At 46.0% G+C, this 13,913-nt stretch overlaps 1 protein-coding gene across 1 annotated transcript in view; it reads right to left on the bottom strand.

Annotated features, from left to right (window-relative positions):
- Positions 1 to 12,750, bottom strand: part of LOC310790940 (adhesion G protein-coupled receptor B1-like) — a gene marked incomplete at its 5' end in the record, with an annotated part of 240,863 nt that extends 228,113 nt beyond the window's left edge. Inside the window, one exon of the mRNA XM_083652649.1 lies at positions 11,979 to 12,750. Coding sequence (XP_083508775.1) covers positions 11,979 to 12,750 — 772 coding nt within the window. The remainder of the gene's footprint in view (positions 1 to 11,978) is intronic.
- Positions 12,751 to 13,913: the final 1,163 nt, after the last annotated feature.

The raw sequence follows: 13,913 nt of genomic DNA, 5'->3' as shown, positions 1-13,913 counted from the left end.
AAGCTTGAAAATGGCGTTTGAGAGGTCACAGTGACCTTGACCTTTGACTTTTGACCATCAAAATCTAATCAGTTCATCCTTGAGTCTAACTAGATGTTTGAGGCAAATTTGATGAAATTCCGTCAAGGTATTCATGAGATATCGCGTTAACAAGCTGGAAAATGGCGTTTGAGAGGTCACAGTGACCTTGACCTTTGACTTTTGACCACCAAAATCTAATCAGTTCATCCTTGAGTCCAAGTCGATGTTTGAGACAAGTTTGATTAAATTCCGTCAAGGCATTCCTGAGATATCGCGTTAACAAGCTTGAAAATGGCGTTCGAGAGGTCACAGTGACCTTGACCTTTGACCTTTGACCACCAAAATCTAATCAGATCATCCTTGAGTCTAAGTCGATGTTTGAGGCAAATTTGTTGAAATTCCGTACAGGCGTTCCTCAGATATCGCGTTAACAAACATCGTATGGACGGACGGACGTACGGACGTATGTATGGACGGACGGACAACCCGGATCCATAATGCCTCCGGCCTGGCTATCGCAGGCGGAGGCATAAAAAGATGTATCTAGTCTGGCCAAACAGCAGCCATGTGACTGACGTCGGGGGGAAACTAGAGTCGGGCTGTGTTTGCCGTGCGCAGGGCCGCCGCACCCTATACGCAGAGTACGCAGACTGCGTAGGGCATCATGTGACTGAGGGCACCAATTTTTTTTTTTTTTTTTTTTTTGGTGCCCTCAGTCAGGCCACTCACTGAACAGCAGGCCAGGCGCCGCCTACTGGTTTACTAGTGGTTTTATTACTTTATTCAGGGTTAAAGTGGGTGCATCTCATTGTAAAATTGGACTCGGCCCAAATTGGGCTTCAAACGGCCCAAATTGGGCTTCAAACGGCCCAAATCTGTCTTCAACCGGCCCAAATCTGGCTTCAACTGGCCCAAATCTGGCTTCAAACGACCCAAATTGGGCTTCAAACGGCCCAAATCTGGCTTCAAACAGCCCAAATCTGGCTTCAAACGGCCCAAATTGGGCTTCAAATGGCCCAAATCTGTCTTCAACCGGCCCAAATCTGGCTTTAACTGGCCCAAATCTGGCTTCAAACGACCCAAATCGGGCTTCAAACGGCCCAAATCTGGCTTCAAACAGCCCAAATCTGGCTTCAAACGGCCCAAATTGGGCTTCAAACAGCCCAAATCTTTCGCCGCCGCCCTTCGGACGCCGGCACGCACGTCGGCCCGTATCGGCCTGGCCTGCTTGGTATCTAATGCCCAGCCTGAATTATGATCCCAGTCCACCCCTGCTTGCATGTACAGTTTAACAATTGCTAGTTTGCTGACATGTACAGTAATTCTAACAATTGTTTGTTTGCCACATGTAATGTAATGTGAGATACACTAGTATCGTTCATAATTAATGATTTTGCAGTCTTTCGTTTGACAGTTATTGAAAGTTTTGCGGGGGGGGGGGCACCACAAAACAATTACGCTTAGGGCACCCAAATGGCCAGCAGCGGCCCTGGCCGTGCGTCATGCATAAATGATTTGGCACGCCTCTAATCTGCGCTTATGCCCATTGTTGTGATAAATTATGCTCTTCCGTGAGTATTGCAACACCACGATATTTCAGGGCTGTTTTAACTTAAGAGCGAGGTCACATCTACCCAAACAATTATATGAGTTATGTTTATGTATAAATCATTACAATTATGCTCCTGTGAGGTGGGGATGCTTATTTTTGCTGCCAAGCGAGGGGTGCAAAACTCGGCACAACACCTGGACAAATGCGCAAGGCGGAGGACTGTTCTCTTGCCTGCGTTAAGGCACGCGCAAACAGGTGCGCAAGCGCAAATAGGGGATATCGTCTGTACGAAGATAGGGCCCCACAGTTTGTACATATAGTGGGGCGGCATAGCTCAATATATGAGACCAATCGTTGATTTTGTGATAAAAGCACCACATTTTGCAATGTGTTCATAGATATATTCTGAACAAAACTGGATATTGGGGAATCTCCATTTTGCACCCAGGTGGCCGTGACATTTTTCAAAATGGCCACCATCACCATTTCCTATCCCATTGGACCCATGTAATACCAGACACAATATAGATCCTAGTAAGGCTGAGAACCAAATAAAAATACTCATTCAAAATCATATGGACTTTTACAAAGTAATTGGTCATTTCATTATATTATGTGTGCACATGGGCCCTATCTTGGTACAGGCCTTAGGCCCAAAAACTGGCATTAAACGCAAAAAAACATGCCTTGCGCCTGCCTCGGGAAGATAGCAACATGGTTTTAGGCCCCGAAATGCGCTTTACGCCAAAGAGGCGTGGCGCAGTGCCAGAATAGGCCAAAATGGGCATTTCGGCATTAAATACCGGCCTAATGATATCTTCCGCCCTGGCGTTAATTTAGCTCTTAGCGCTTTTCAAAACCAGGCCTATTCAGTGCGCCGGTTGCGCGGAGCTCTCCTCTGATCTCACTCTCTGTCCCCCCCCTCTCTCTCTCACTCCCTCTATCTCACCTAAGTTCGCCGGTTCTATTATTGTGCGTAATTGCGCTGACTCTCCTCTGCCATCTCACTCTCTGTCCCCCCTCTCTCTCTCTCGCCTCCCGCATCAGACAGGCACAAAGCCACACATGTGAAATCTCCCAGTATGCATTGAGGCCAATCCGTTTGACAAGAAATAGCAACCAAATCAGCTTAAATAGGGTAAGTGGTAGATCGAAATAATGTTTCTCTTAACACAACATGCAATTGTGGAACATTTCAATATTGGACAAAATAACATCGCAAAATCAAAACACAAACCTATGTGAAACGTATACAGTATGTAATGCTGGTGGTATATATATATATATATCCCTCGCAGATTTAACGTGATTTAGATGAGTGACAGCCGTAACACGGTTCTACTGTGACTTCCTACTGTGATGTTGCTCCTCCAATACTTCACATTTACTTTTACAATAAAAACACATTTCTGCGATGACTTTACATAATGTAGGCTATATTTATTTGCATCATCCTACCTGTGCAGCAGGGGAGAGAAAATTATATCATTCTGGACAAACTTTCACAATCTAATCTCATCATGACATAGGGATAGGCTATATCTTTCTAGCCAATGCGTTTAGAACATTCTTTTCACTTTGATCTTGCTATAGTGTAGCGTATTTACATGCTTGCAGTATTTAAACTGTATTAATTAATACACAGGACAAGATGTTACTATCCCTTGTGCCAAAATCCGAGGAAAAACACATTTAGAAGCCCAATCCAGAATAAAACAAGCTAACAGGCTAACAAACTAATAAACAAGACACAAATCACCAGTTACCTACCCTAGCCAACAGCAGTATGAAGCATGTCATTGGGGTTTTCAAGTGGGCACCTTCCTTCACCGACGTTTCGTTAAGTTAGGCCCACGACACCTCAAGAAGGTTTAACGGTGTAATCCAACGTCCTGGAAACACCCCCCTCCATGCTACCACCGCACAACTGCATATTACCTCACTATCTAAGCCTAGCTATCCAGGTCGGTTCGGTATGACATTCCTGACTACACCACCACTGTCAATGATTCAGCCCTGTTGATGCGGACCGTCAATCATGACCAACAACAAACAATCCCTAACTACACCACCACTGTCAATGATTCAGCCCTGTTGATGCGGACCGTTAATCATGACCAACAACAAACAATCAATCTGACGTTAGCGAGCTCCCCAGCTAGCATGTTTCCTCCTTATCCACAGCCATTCACTTGCTCGTTCTGCTGCCTGAGACATGTTGCTAACCGCAAGTTTCAGGCTCCGTCCCCGAATGCCCAACTCAGTTAGTAAGGCAATAACGGACTTTGCCACAAAACCACGGCAGCCCACCTCTACAGGCCGCACTCGAGCCCTCCAACCTCGCTGCTCTGCCTCTGCTGCCATTTCAGCATACCTAGCTTTCTTGCGCTCATAAGCCTCCTCAACTCGATCTTCCCACGGGACTGTGATTTCGATAAAATAAACTCTCTTCTCTACCTCAGACCACAGTAACAAGTCCGGACGTAGCCGGGTGCTAACTATATATGCTGGGATGACTAGCTGTTCATTCAAGTCAACCCTCATTTCCCAGGCTCCACCTACACTTAGCTGCCCTAACTTGTGCCTGACCTTAATTGGTCTAATCTTTTCTCCCTCACGTACAAATTTGATCTGTCTAGTCTCTTTGCTAGCAACTAGAGAATTTACTTCTAGCCGCTTTTCCTCAACTGCAGCTGCCAAACATTTCAACACCTGGTTGTGACGCCAGGTGTATCGCCCCTGGGAGAGACTGACCTTACACCCTGACAGTATATGCCTCAGTGTACATACACTAGAACACAACGGGAAGGCACCATCCTCGCCCAACCACTGATTTAAGTTCTGGGGAGATGGCAGCACATCATAAGTAGCCCCTAGAATAAATCTAATTCTGCTGGCCTCCATGCTCCACAACTCTCTCCACTTCAACTTTCTCTTCTCTACACTCTCCCAGTTCACCCACTGTCCTTGCTTTGCCTGCGACACTGCCTTAGTACATCTTACTGCCTCCTCTTGCCTATGTACTTCTTCAACTACCATCTTCCTCTTTTCTATTACTGATGCCTTGTTCCACACAGGTTTCCCTATGCACAACCCTAAGCCTCCACGCCCATGCTGCACCTGACCTATGATATCCCTGTGTCTAAGAGCTGACTGTGCTTGCTGTACTGCCTCCTTTGGGTTCCACTTCCTCCCTGTTTTAACTGTGGGCGCTACACTCCTAACCACTGGATCCTTTGACTGAGTCAGAGTCATTTCCAGTCTAACCTTAGCACACTTGAACTCCTCTGTTAGGCTAGATAATGGCAATTCCAATATGCCTTTCCCATATAAGGCTACACTGCTTAGGCAGCGTGGGACTCCGAGCCATTTTCTAATGAATGAGTTAATCATCCTTTCTAGCTTTTCTAGCTTTGAAAGGGGAACCTCATACACTGTCAGTGGCCACATCAACCGAGGCAACAATCCAAACTGCAAACACCACAACTTTAACTTTCCTGGGAGCCCTGACTTGTCTATACTTGAAATACCTTGAATCATTTCCTGCCTCACCTCCTCAAACTGTCCCTTATCACTGAGACTTACATCATACCATCTTCCCAAACTCTTGACTGGTTTCTCTAACACTGTAGGCACCACCTCATCATTTATAACAAACGTCTTACCTACTACCCTCCCTTTAATGATTGAAATACTCCTGGACTTACTTGGCTTCACTTTCATTCTAGCCCACTGCAGATTACTATTTAACTTATCCAACAATCTGCTAGTACATGGAGCGGTTGACGTCATAGTCGTCATGTCATCCATGTATGCCCTAATTGGAGGGAGCCGCAGCCCTCCCTGCAGCCTTTCTCCACCCACTACCCATTTTGAAGCCCTAATAATGATCTCCATTGCCATGGTAAAAGCTAATGGGGAAATTGTACACCCTGCCATAATGCCTATCTCCAGCTGCTGCCAAGCTGTAGTGTACTCTGCTGTGGTAAAGCAGAGTTGAATATCTAAGAAGTAAGCTTTAACTAAGCTCTTTATACTACCTGGCACTCTAAAGAAATCAAAGGCCTCCCATAACAGACTATGCGGCACTGACCCGAAAGCATTAGCCAGGTCCAAGAATACTACATGCAGGTCTCTCTTCTCACGCCTAGCTGACTGGATTTGGTGCCAGATCATGCTGGTGTGCTCTAAGCACCCGGAGAAGCCGGGAATTCCAGCATTTTGCACCAAAGTATCTATTAGCCTATTCTTTTCTAGATAACTAGACAGCCTCTGTGCCACAACACTAAAGAAAACCTTCCCTTCAACATTAAGTAGACTGATAGGTCTAAACTGACTTATTAAAGATTCCCCCTGCTCTACGCCACGCCTTAGGAATAACCTGCTTCTTCCAGACTACCTTCATCAGCTTCCATAGAAACTGCAACACATCTGGAGCACTCTTATACAGCCGGTAGGGGACTCCATTAGGACCCGGGGCTGAAGAGGCCCTTGCACGTCTCACTACTTCTTGAACTTCTTTCCACCTTGGTGGGCTATCATCACACTGGCTCTCTATTTCACCAATAGGTGGAATATCAGCTGGGACTATCATCTCTCTAAACCTTTCCCTATCTTTGTGAACCTCCTCCAAATATTCCTCAAGCTTCGACTTAGGTACCATAAGGCTACCATTCTTTTCCTTACTAAACAATGACTTCACAAATCTAAATGGATCCTTATAGAATGCTATTCTAGCTCTCTCTTTCTTTTTCCTATTTTTCCTAATGCTCTCTGCTCTTCTTAAAACTGCCAACCGCTCCCTCACATCTGACTGCAAGCAATCAATGCCTTCCTTCTCAACCTCTGTAGCTTTCCTCCACTGCCTCTTAAGCTGTCTTCTCTCCTGGATAAGTCTATCTATCTCTTGTTGGCGCCTAGATTTAACTACCTCACCCTCTAGTTTCTTCCTTTTCTCAAAGACGCCAAACCTTTCCTTACCATAATCATAAATACAATCTCCCATTTTCTCCAACTTACTCTCAGCAGTTCCTTTAAGCTTCTCTAACATCCTAACCAAATCACTATTGATATCTTCCCACTTCCTACTTTCCGCTGCACCTGGCCACTTAACTCTAGGCTTCTGACCGCTAATCTTCTCCCTTTTTGGCTGGCTGGCCTCTCTGCTTTCCTCGGTGCTAGGACCTGCCTCAACATCAGGGGTGCTGATGTCCTGCGAGCTGTGGGTTACTTCCTGTCGCTGGACTTCACCCGACTGACTTGATAAACTTCTTAAGAAATAATTATCAATGCGGGGTCCCTGTGTTGCAGTTAGATTGGTTTGAGAAGCATAATAATATGGAATAATAGCCTATATATGGAGACAGACAGACGGGGATGAAAGGGAGGGGGGGAGCTTTTCTGACCGGACTGGATCGCTCAGTGGAATTGGAGCTTAAAAGGGAAGCTTGTGATTTGTTTACTGCACTTCTCCAATGACCAGATTGTGCATAATTTTACGCTTAAAAGGCGTAATTATAATGCTTAAGGCCGCCTGTAGCGCCGACACCAAAATATTGAGTGGGCTGGTCCACGCCCACCAATCTGCGTTGCGCCGGGCGCTGGGCGCAGTTTATAGGCCGATGCAACGATAGAGCCCTATAGGCCTATTAGTGTGGCTATTGTTCGTTTTGTGATAAAAGTGCCATATTTTGCACAGAAATAGCTTAATATAGAAGACAACTGGATATTGGGGCATTGCAGATTGGCATTTTGATGACCATTTTCCAAAATGGCTGCCAGCCGTAGCTCAATATATGAGACCAATCGTTCATTTTGTGATACAAGCACCACATTTTGCATATGTGTTTATAGATATACTCTGAACAAAACTGGATATTGGGCCATCACAAATTTGCCCCGTGGTGGCCATTGCAGGCATTTTTCAAAATGGCGACGAGCGGTTTGTCAACATTTCCTATCCCATTGGACCCAGATGCAAGATCCTAGTAAGCCTAAGAACCCAATAAAAATACTAATTCAAAATTATATGGGGCTCTATCTTCCGACAGGCGCTATCCCCTAATAGCGCTTTGCGCACCTGTTTGCGCCTGCCTTAAGGCAGGGAAGATAGCATTGCGCCTTGCGCCGTCCGCCAGGTGTTCTGCCGAGTTTTGCTCCCCCGCCAATCAGCAAAATAAAGCATCCCCACCTCACGGGAGCATACTTGTAATGATTTATACAGAAATGTAACTGTTTAAAAGTGATATAATTGTCTGGTAGACGTGACCTCCCTGATTTCTAAGTTAAAACAGCCCGGAAATATGTTGGGGATGCAATTCTCGGCTGGGATGCGGAAAGGTTCACGGCAGGTGTCGCAAGCGCAAATTAGAGCCGTGCCAAAATCATCTGTGCCGCAAAATGCCTGCACAAACAGGATTTGGGCGGTCTTAAAGGTCCCATTCCGTGCAAAAGCTGTTTTTACTTGTAAATGCATATATACTGCTGTCAGCCCTCCCTGTAATGAGTGGTCACAAGCTCAGAACTGCCACAGTTGGATTTGTCCCTATACAGCTCTCTCAAGCAGTCTCCTCCAAGCCACACCCCCAAACGCTTCGTTTGCCCAGACGGGGGATCGGGACGTCACGAGCTTCCTCACGCATACTGCGCGGGTCTCTCTCACACAAGCTACCTGCACCATTTTGTCTATAGCCACAAAATTAACACTTCTAGCTGGAGCCACGCCAACTGTACGTGATCCAGCAACTGCAGAGGTGCATTCGGTAAGTCTAGGCATTTTGAGATGTCCTCTTTAGCGTAGTAACCGTTAAGTTAACGATAACTCGCAACCTAGCGTGCTGGTCCACAGACGCTAATCTGATTGGCCGCTGGAAGCCTGGGTATTCCCAGGCTTCCCACGCTCTCCCTCAGCGGCCAATGGGAACTGTTAGTTCTGAATATATTATAGAAACAGAGCATTCTTGGGAAGCGACGAGATGAGGAAGTGAGAACTCCGTCACAACAAACGGGGTTGCTATATTTTCGACAAATTAATCCAGAATCATGTTTTATGGACCAGAGACACACGTTTTTAAGAGGTTACAGCTGCACGAATTGGGACCTTTAACTACCAGAATTATTCACAGGCGTGGCCAGGCAAGGCTGGGCATTATGTCAATCAAAACCAATCAGATTCCCGTCTCGCAATGGTTGTTTGCGCGAGGCATGCAATATGCTGGAATTCTCTCCATGCGTAATAGAGTGTACTCACTCGTGCGAGGACAGAGAGAGCTTATTGACAGATCGTCTGTGGTGCCAACGACCCTCCGGCTTATGAAGGTAAATAGCCTATGTCCATTGTCCAACAAGTTTTCTCAATTCATTTCCCTCTTTGCGATGTGATAAAAGTTTCTCAGTGAGTTATAGTTGATTGCCTCACTGAATGATCTGCTAATACCCAATTTTAGCAGCATAATTTGATGTCTTGGCGTGGCAAGGCTGTGCGTAATGACATATCCAAAAGGAATTCCACTTCCCACTGCGCAATACCTCTCTGCGCTGGGAGCGCAGCCGTAATCTCCATGCACAGCGCCCAGCGCAGAGAGGTATTTGCGCGTGAGGTCCTTTTCAAAGCTCTTAGCGCAAAGTAATTGCGCGCTGCTGACGATAGCATAATGCCATCTATCACCACATTTTAGCGCTGAAATGCCTGCTTTGGCTTGTGGCAGCCAATGCCCAGTACAATTATCACAGGCATGCACTTGTGTCCGCCCCCAATTTGCATTGTGCACGGCGTTAAACGAGCGCAAACGCTAAATTAGCGCTTTTGGGAAGATAGAGGCCATGGACTTTTACAAAGTAATTGGTCACTTCATTATATTTTGTGTGTACATTATAGGCCTATTAGTGCGGCTATTGTTCACTTTGTGATAAAAGTGCCAAATTTGGCACAGAAATAGCTTAATATATGTAGAAGACATCTGGATATTGTGGCGTTGTTGCATAGCATCACAATCCTGCTACGAGCTAATCCCTTGTGCTGTACGTTTTAATAAAACATGTTTCACTTGAACTTGTATGTAAATAATATTTGTGGTCCTGAAAACATGGAAACAGCAGCTTGGGAGTGACCAAAGTGTAGAGACCAGTAACGGCTGGCGGCCATTTTGGAAAATGGTCATCAGAAAACACGTTTCACATATCCAGATGTCTTCTACATATATTAAGCTATTTTTGTGCCAAATTTGCGATGCCCCAATATCCAGTCAGTTTTGTTCAGAATATATCTATGAACATATCTGCAAAATTTGGTGCTTTAATCACAAAATGAACGATAGGTTAGCTATGCCGCCCCACTAATACACATTAACCCTGAGCAGTTGCCGGATTGGGCCGATTTTCAGAAATATCGTGATATTTGGGAAACATCACAATTTTGAACATTTACTTTCAGTGGCTGCAGCAGGCTCAGTTTTGTACCAATCATGTCATGCTAGCTTGTCAGGAAAGTAGCTAAATAACACTACAAAGTTAGGCTAAATTTTGGCGAGGGAATTTTTTTTTTCAAAGGGGTCCTCTTTTTCACAGTCTAATGTTGGCAGGTGTGAGTGTGTGTGTGTGTGTGTGTGTGTGTGTGTGTGTGTGTGTGTGTGTGTGTGTGTGTGTGTCTGTGTGTGTGTGTGTGTGTGTGTGTGTGTGTGTGTGTGTGAGTGTCCGTTTGTCTGGTTTTGAACCAGCTAGTAGCCTTATATTATTATTATATTATTAGCCTTATATATATTGTTATTTGTTATTGGTATACGCAGTGGAGGTGGTCCCTGGGAAATTTGGTTTGGTACGTAGTGGTACTTGCTCTGAAAAGTTTGGGAACCCCTGATATCGATAATCAATCTACCACCAGAAGCTCCGCTAATAAAATTACCTTCTTGTTTGGATAATGTAACAGTTGTAGATATGCCTAACGCTACTCAGTTATGCAGTAACAGATCATGTCCCTGTTCGTTCGGTCACATCCAGCTAAGACCAGCACCAGGCATAGACCGAATAAGGCAGGATAGGCAGTTAGCTACTGGCTCATGCTCACATTTATATCACTGCCCCGCAGCCAATGCAAGCCAAAACACGACCAAACATGCTACAATAACATCCGCTAATTTGTCCAGAATCCTTCCCGGCCATCTCGAGGCTGATCAGGCTGATAATTTGTGCAGGTTGCCGTTTTCAAGTGACTTTTATCAGCTAACGTTACAAAGCAACCAACACCACCTCTGCTGTCATTGTTTTAGCCAGGCAGCTGCTGGGCGCGTGCGAGCGAGTACGGTGCACGCTCCAGCACATGCTGCCTGCACTTACTCTATGGAATGGGCCTTTAACCCTCCCCCACTCATAATCATCATCCTTCTTTTTTTAAACAATCCACTAATCTAAATGCTTAGGTTTCCTCTGTGGGGTTTCCAGGACTTGGGGTGTGTGTGAACAGTCTGCTGGCTTTGAAGGTAGCAGTGATCCTTCATCTACTCAGTCTTAACGGTGCATTTGTTGGGAAGGCAGGGGGTCTACATCCAAAAGAGAGATGTACGTTACAAAGATGTGCACTAATATGTTGGGAGATAATCCAGTAAGTTATCTCTGTAAAAAAAAAAATTAGGGGACCAGCAGGGGGAACAGCAGCAAAATGAATAAACAAACAAACAAACAAACAAACAAACAAATACATACATACATACATACATACATACATACATACATACATACTGTACATACAGCAAAACATCTATTCATTTGTTACCTCCATAAAATGTGGCCACCCATCCTATATCCTATTTCTACCTCTAACCCGCCCCCCCCCTCTTGCTTGCTCTGAGCAAAGCTCATATCAGTCCTCTCTTTCCACAGGCTTCCCGAAGGACGATTGTGTGTCCCTCCCTCGACCACAGACAGGACAGAATACAGCACCGACCTGGCAAGGTCACAGAGCTTGCTTCCATCGGATGAAATCCTAAACCTCCCCTTTGCCTCCATGCACTTTTGTCCTTTGCTTTCCCCTCCAAAAGGTCTTTATTGTTCCTTAGCCAAAGCTCTCCACTGGCTTTTGAGCCAATTTCAGACAATTATCTTCACAAATCATAGTTTCCCTCCAATCCGACTCTGCCACTTTTCCAAGAGCGTGCAACTCGGAGCATCTGACTTTCGAAAGTTCAAGTTACAAAGCATAAAATAAATCCACAGACTCTGGCTATGCTTTCCCGAAAGCTCCTTAGCGCTAAGATTGTCTTGTCCCATTGGTTTACAGAGGAACAAAATCTTTGTACTTAAACAGAAACTCTGTGCAGTTGACATACTGTATAACGCTGTAAATCCCATCAACAAACAATATATTACAAGTCAAACTGTTTTTGCAGTTACCATGAAGCCTGTTTCCACTCACCGTTCATGTCGGCGTCTTTTCCACTCCCCTTGATGCTGGTTAAACAGTTTTCCAGGTAAACTCCATTGTGGTGACACCTATCCCCCTCGCTGAGCTGCGGCGGCGGCTCCCAGCACAGACACGGCGTTTGCATGATGCCACAAGGCCTTTTGGAAGTGCTGGAAACCAGGCAGTCTTCCAGCCACTGGCACAGCATCTGACAGGCGGCCATGCTGGGGTTGCGCTTGCCCACCACCAGGTACTCTGTTTTGAAGTCCCCGTCACCGTCCGCTCCGGCCGTGGCCGGCCGCGGGGGTCCTTTCCGCATCTGCAGGAACTGCTTCCCAGCCTCCAGGAAGGCGACGGGGGCCGAGGCATCGCACAGCTTCAGCACCTCATCGAAGCTCTCCATGCCCAGGTAGGTGCGCGTGGTCTCCAGGAAGGAGTCAAACTGGAAGGTGCGGAGCTGCAGCGGCACGCAGTCCCGGGCGGGTTTGGTGACCTTGATGAAGATAGTGTAGCGCCGCGGGTCGGGGTTCTGCAGCGTCCATGAGCAAGGCACCGTGGGGAAGGCCGACGATGACAGGAAGAAGCCGAAGAAGCGGCTCTGGACAAGGGTGGAGCAGGAGTCGGACTCGGGGCCCGAGGGGGCTGCAGAACACCGGCCCTCCATCAGCAGCAGAGAGGAGATGCAGAGCAGCAGCAGCGGGAGAGGCCGGCTCACCTTGCCAGGTAACCCAGAAACAAGGCGTGTCATGGTTTTGTCCAGACGGGATAGGGGGCCAGGCGTCATAGGTTGGTGGCCGGTAGCCGCTTACCCTACAGGGCACCACTTCCAACACTGTAGGGGGAGGGGAGAGGACGAGGAGGGGGAAGAGGAGTAGGGGGAGGAACGTTGCTCTCAGAGATCCAGCAATCTCCCCATGGCTGCATCAGATGATCCGGAGATCCAGAAGACCCTGTGAAACAAAAGAGACAATACATTAATTACAGCTCGTATTTGACAGGGTTGCCACACCTTCTTAAACATCAAATTCAGGAACTATTTCAAGGACTTTCCAAGCACAATTCCTTCAATTTCAACGACCCAAAACGGCCTAGTTTGAGCTACAGATTAAGGTTAATTACGGTTACAACACTGAGGAATTTTATAATGAGAACTAGCAGGCTTTACAGAAGCTCCAGACAACAATTCAACAGAAAGAGGCTTGAATGTGTCAACACTTCTCAATTGTGCTGTGTTACACTTAACTTTAAGTAAAACAAACAAACAAAATAACTGCAATTTCAATTTCATTTCTTGCCCAAAATGTATAAATCCAAGCACTTTCAATGACCCATGTGTATTTATGTCTATTTTCAAAAAACACCTTGATTTCTCTGCTCAAATTCACAAACTTTCCAGGATTTCAAGGACCCATGAACCGTGATCAAACAACTGAATGGGATTATGCTGCTTCTATTTATCTCCACAAGGCGAACTCTCCATCAGTTGCTATTGTTTGTGCAGTAAACCGTGAGCGACTGCAGTAAACCGTGAGCGACTGCAGTAACCGTGAGCGACTGCAGTAAACCGTGAGCGACTGCAGTAACCGTGAGCGACTGCAGTAAACCACGAGTGACTGCGATGGCTCGCTCGCTCGGGCCCAAGCAAGATGGAAGCAGATGGAAGGAGGCAGAGAGTTGTTTCGTTAAGTTTTGTTTTCATTACACAAGTTCACACTGGTCTCTTCCTGTGAGACAACTGCTTTCCTCACATGTCTGCTCTCATATTTCATCTGCCAGCTCATTAATTTGTCCAATTATAACACTATTAATTACAAAAACAAGGAACACCTGCAGTCATTCGTTAGTCCACTTTGTCAGGGATTAGCTGCAGACAGCAATACCATGATCTATAGCGTCCTTTTGTTTTTACTTAATAAAGCCAAAACAATGACCTGCTGTTTTGACATT

This window comes from Poromitra crassiceps, assembly GCF_964638095.1.
Source record: "Poromitra crassiceps genome assembly, chromosome: 1".
NCBI classification, from domain to species: domain Eukaryota; kingdom Metazoa; phylum Chordata; class Actinopteri; order Beryciformes; family Melamphaidae; genus Poromitra; species Poromitra crassiceps.
Note: the sequence above shows the minus strand (reverse complement) of the source record. Positions and strands in the feature narration are given on the sequence as shown.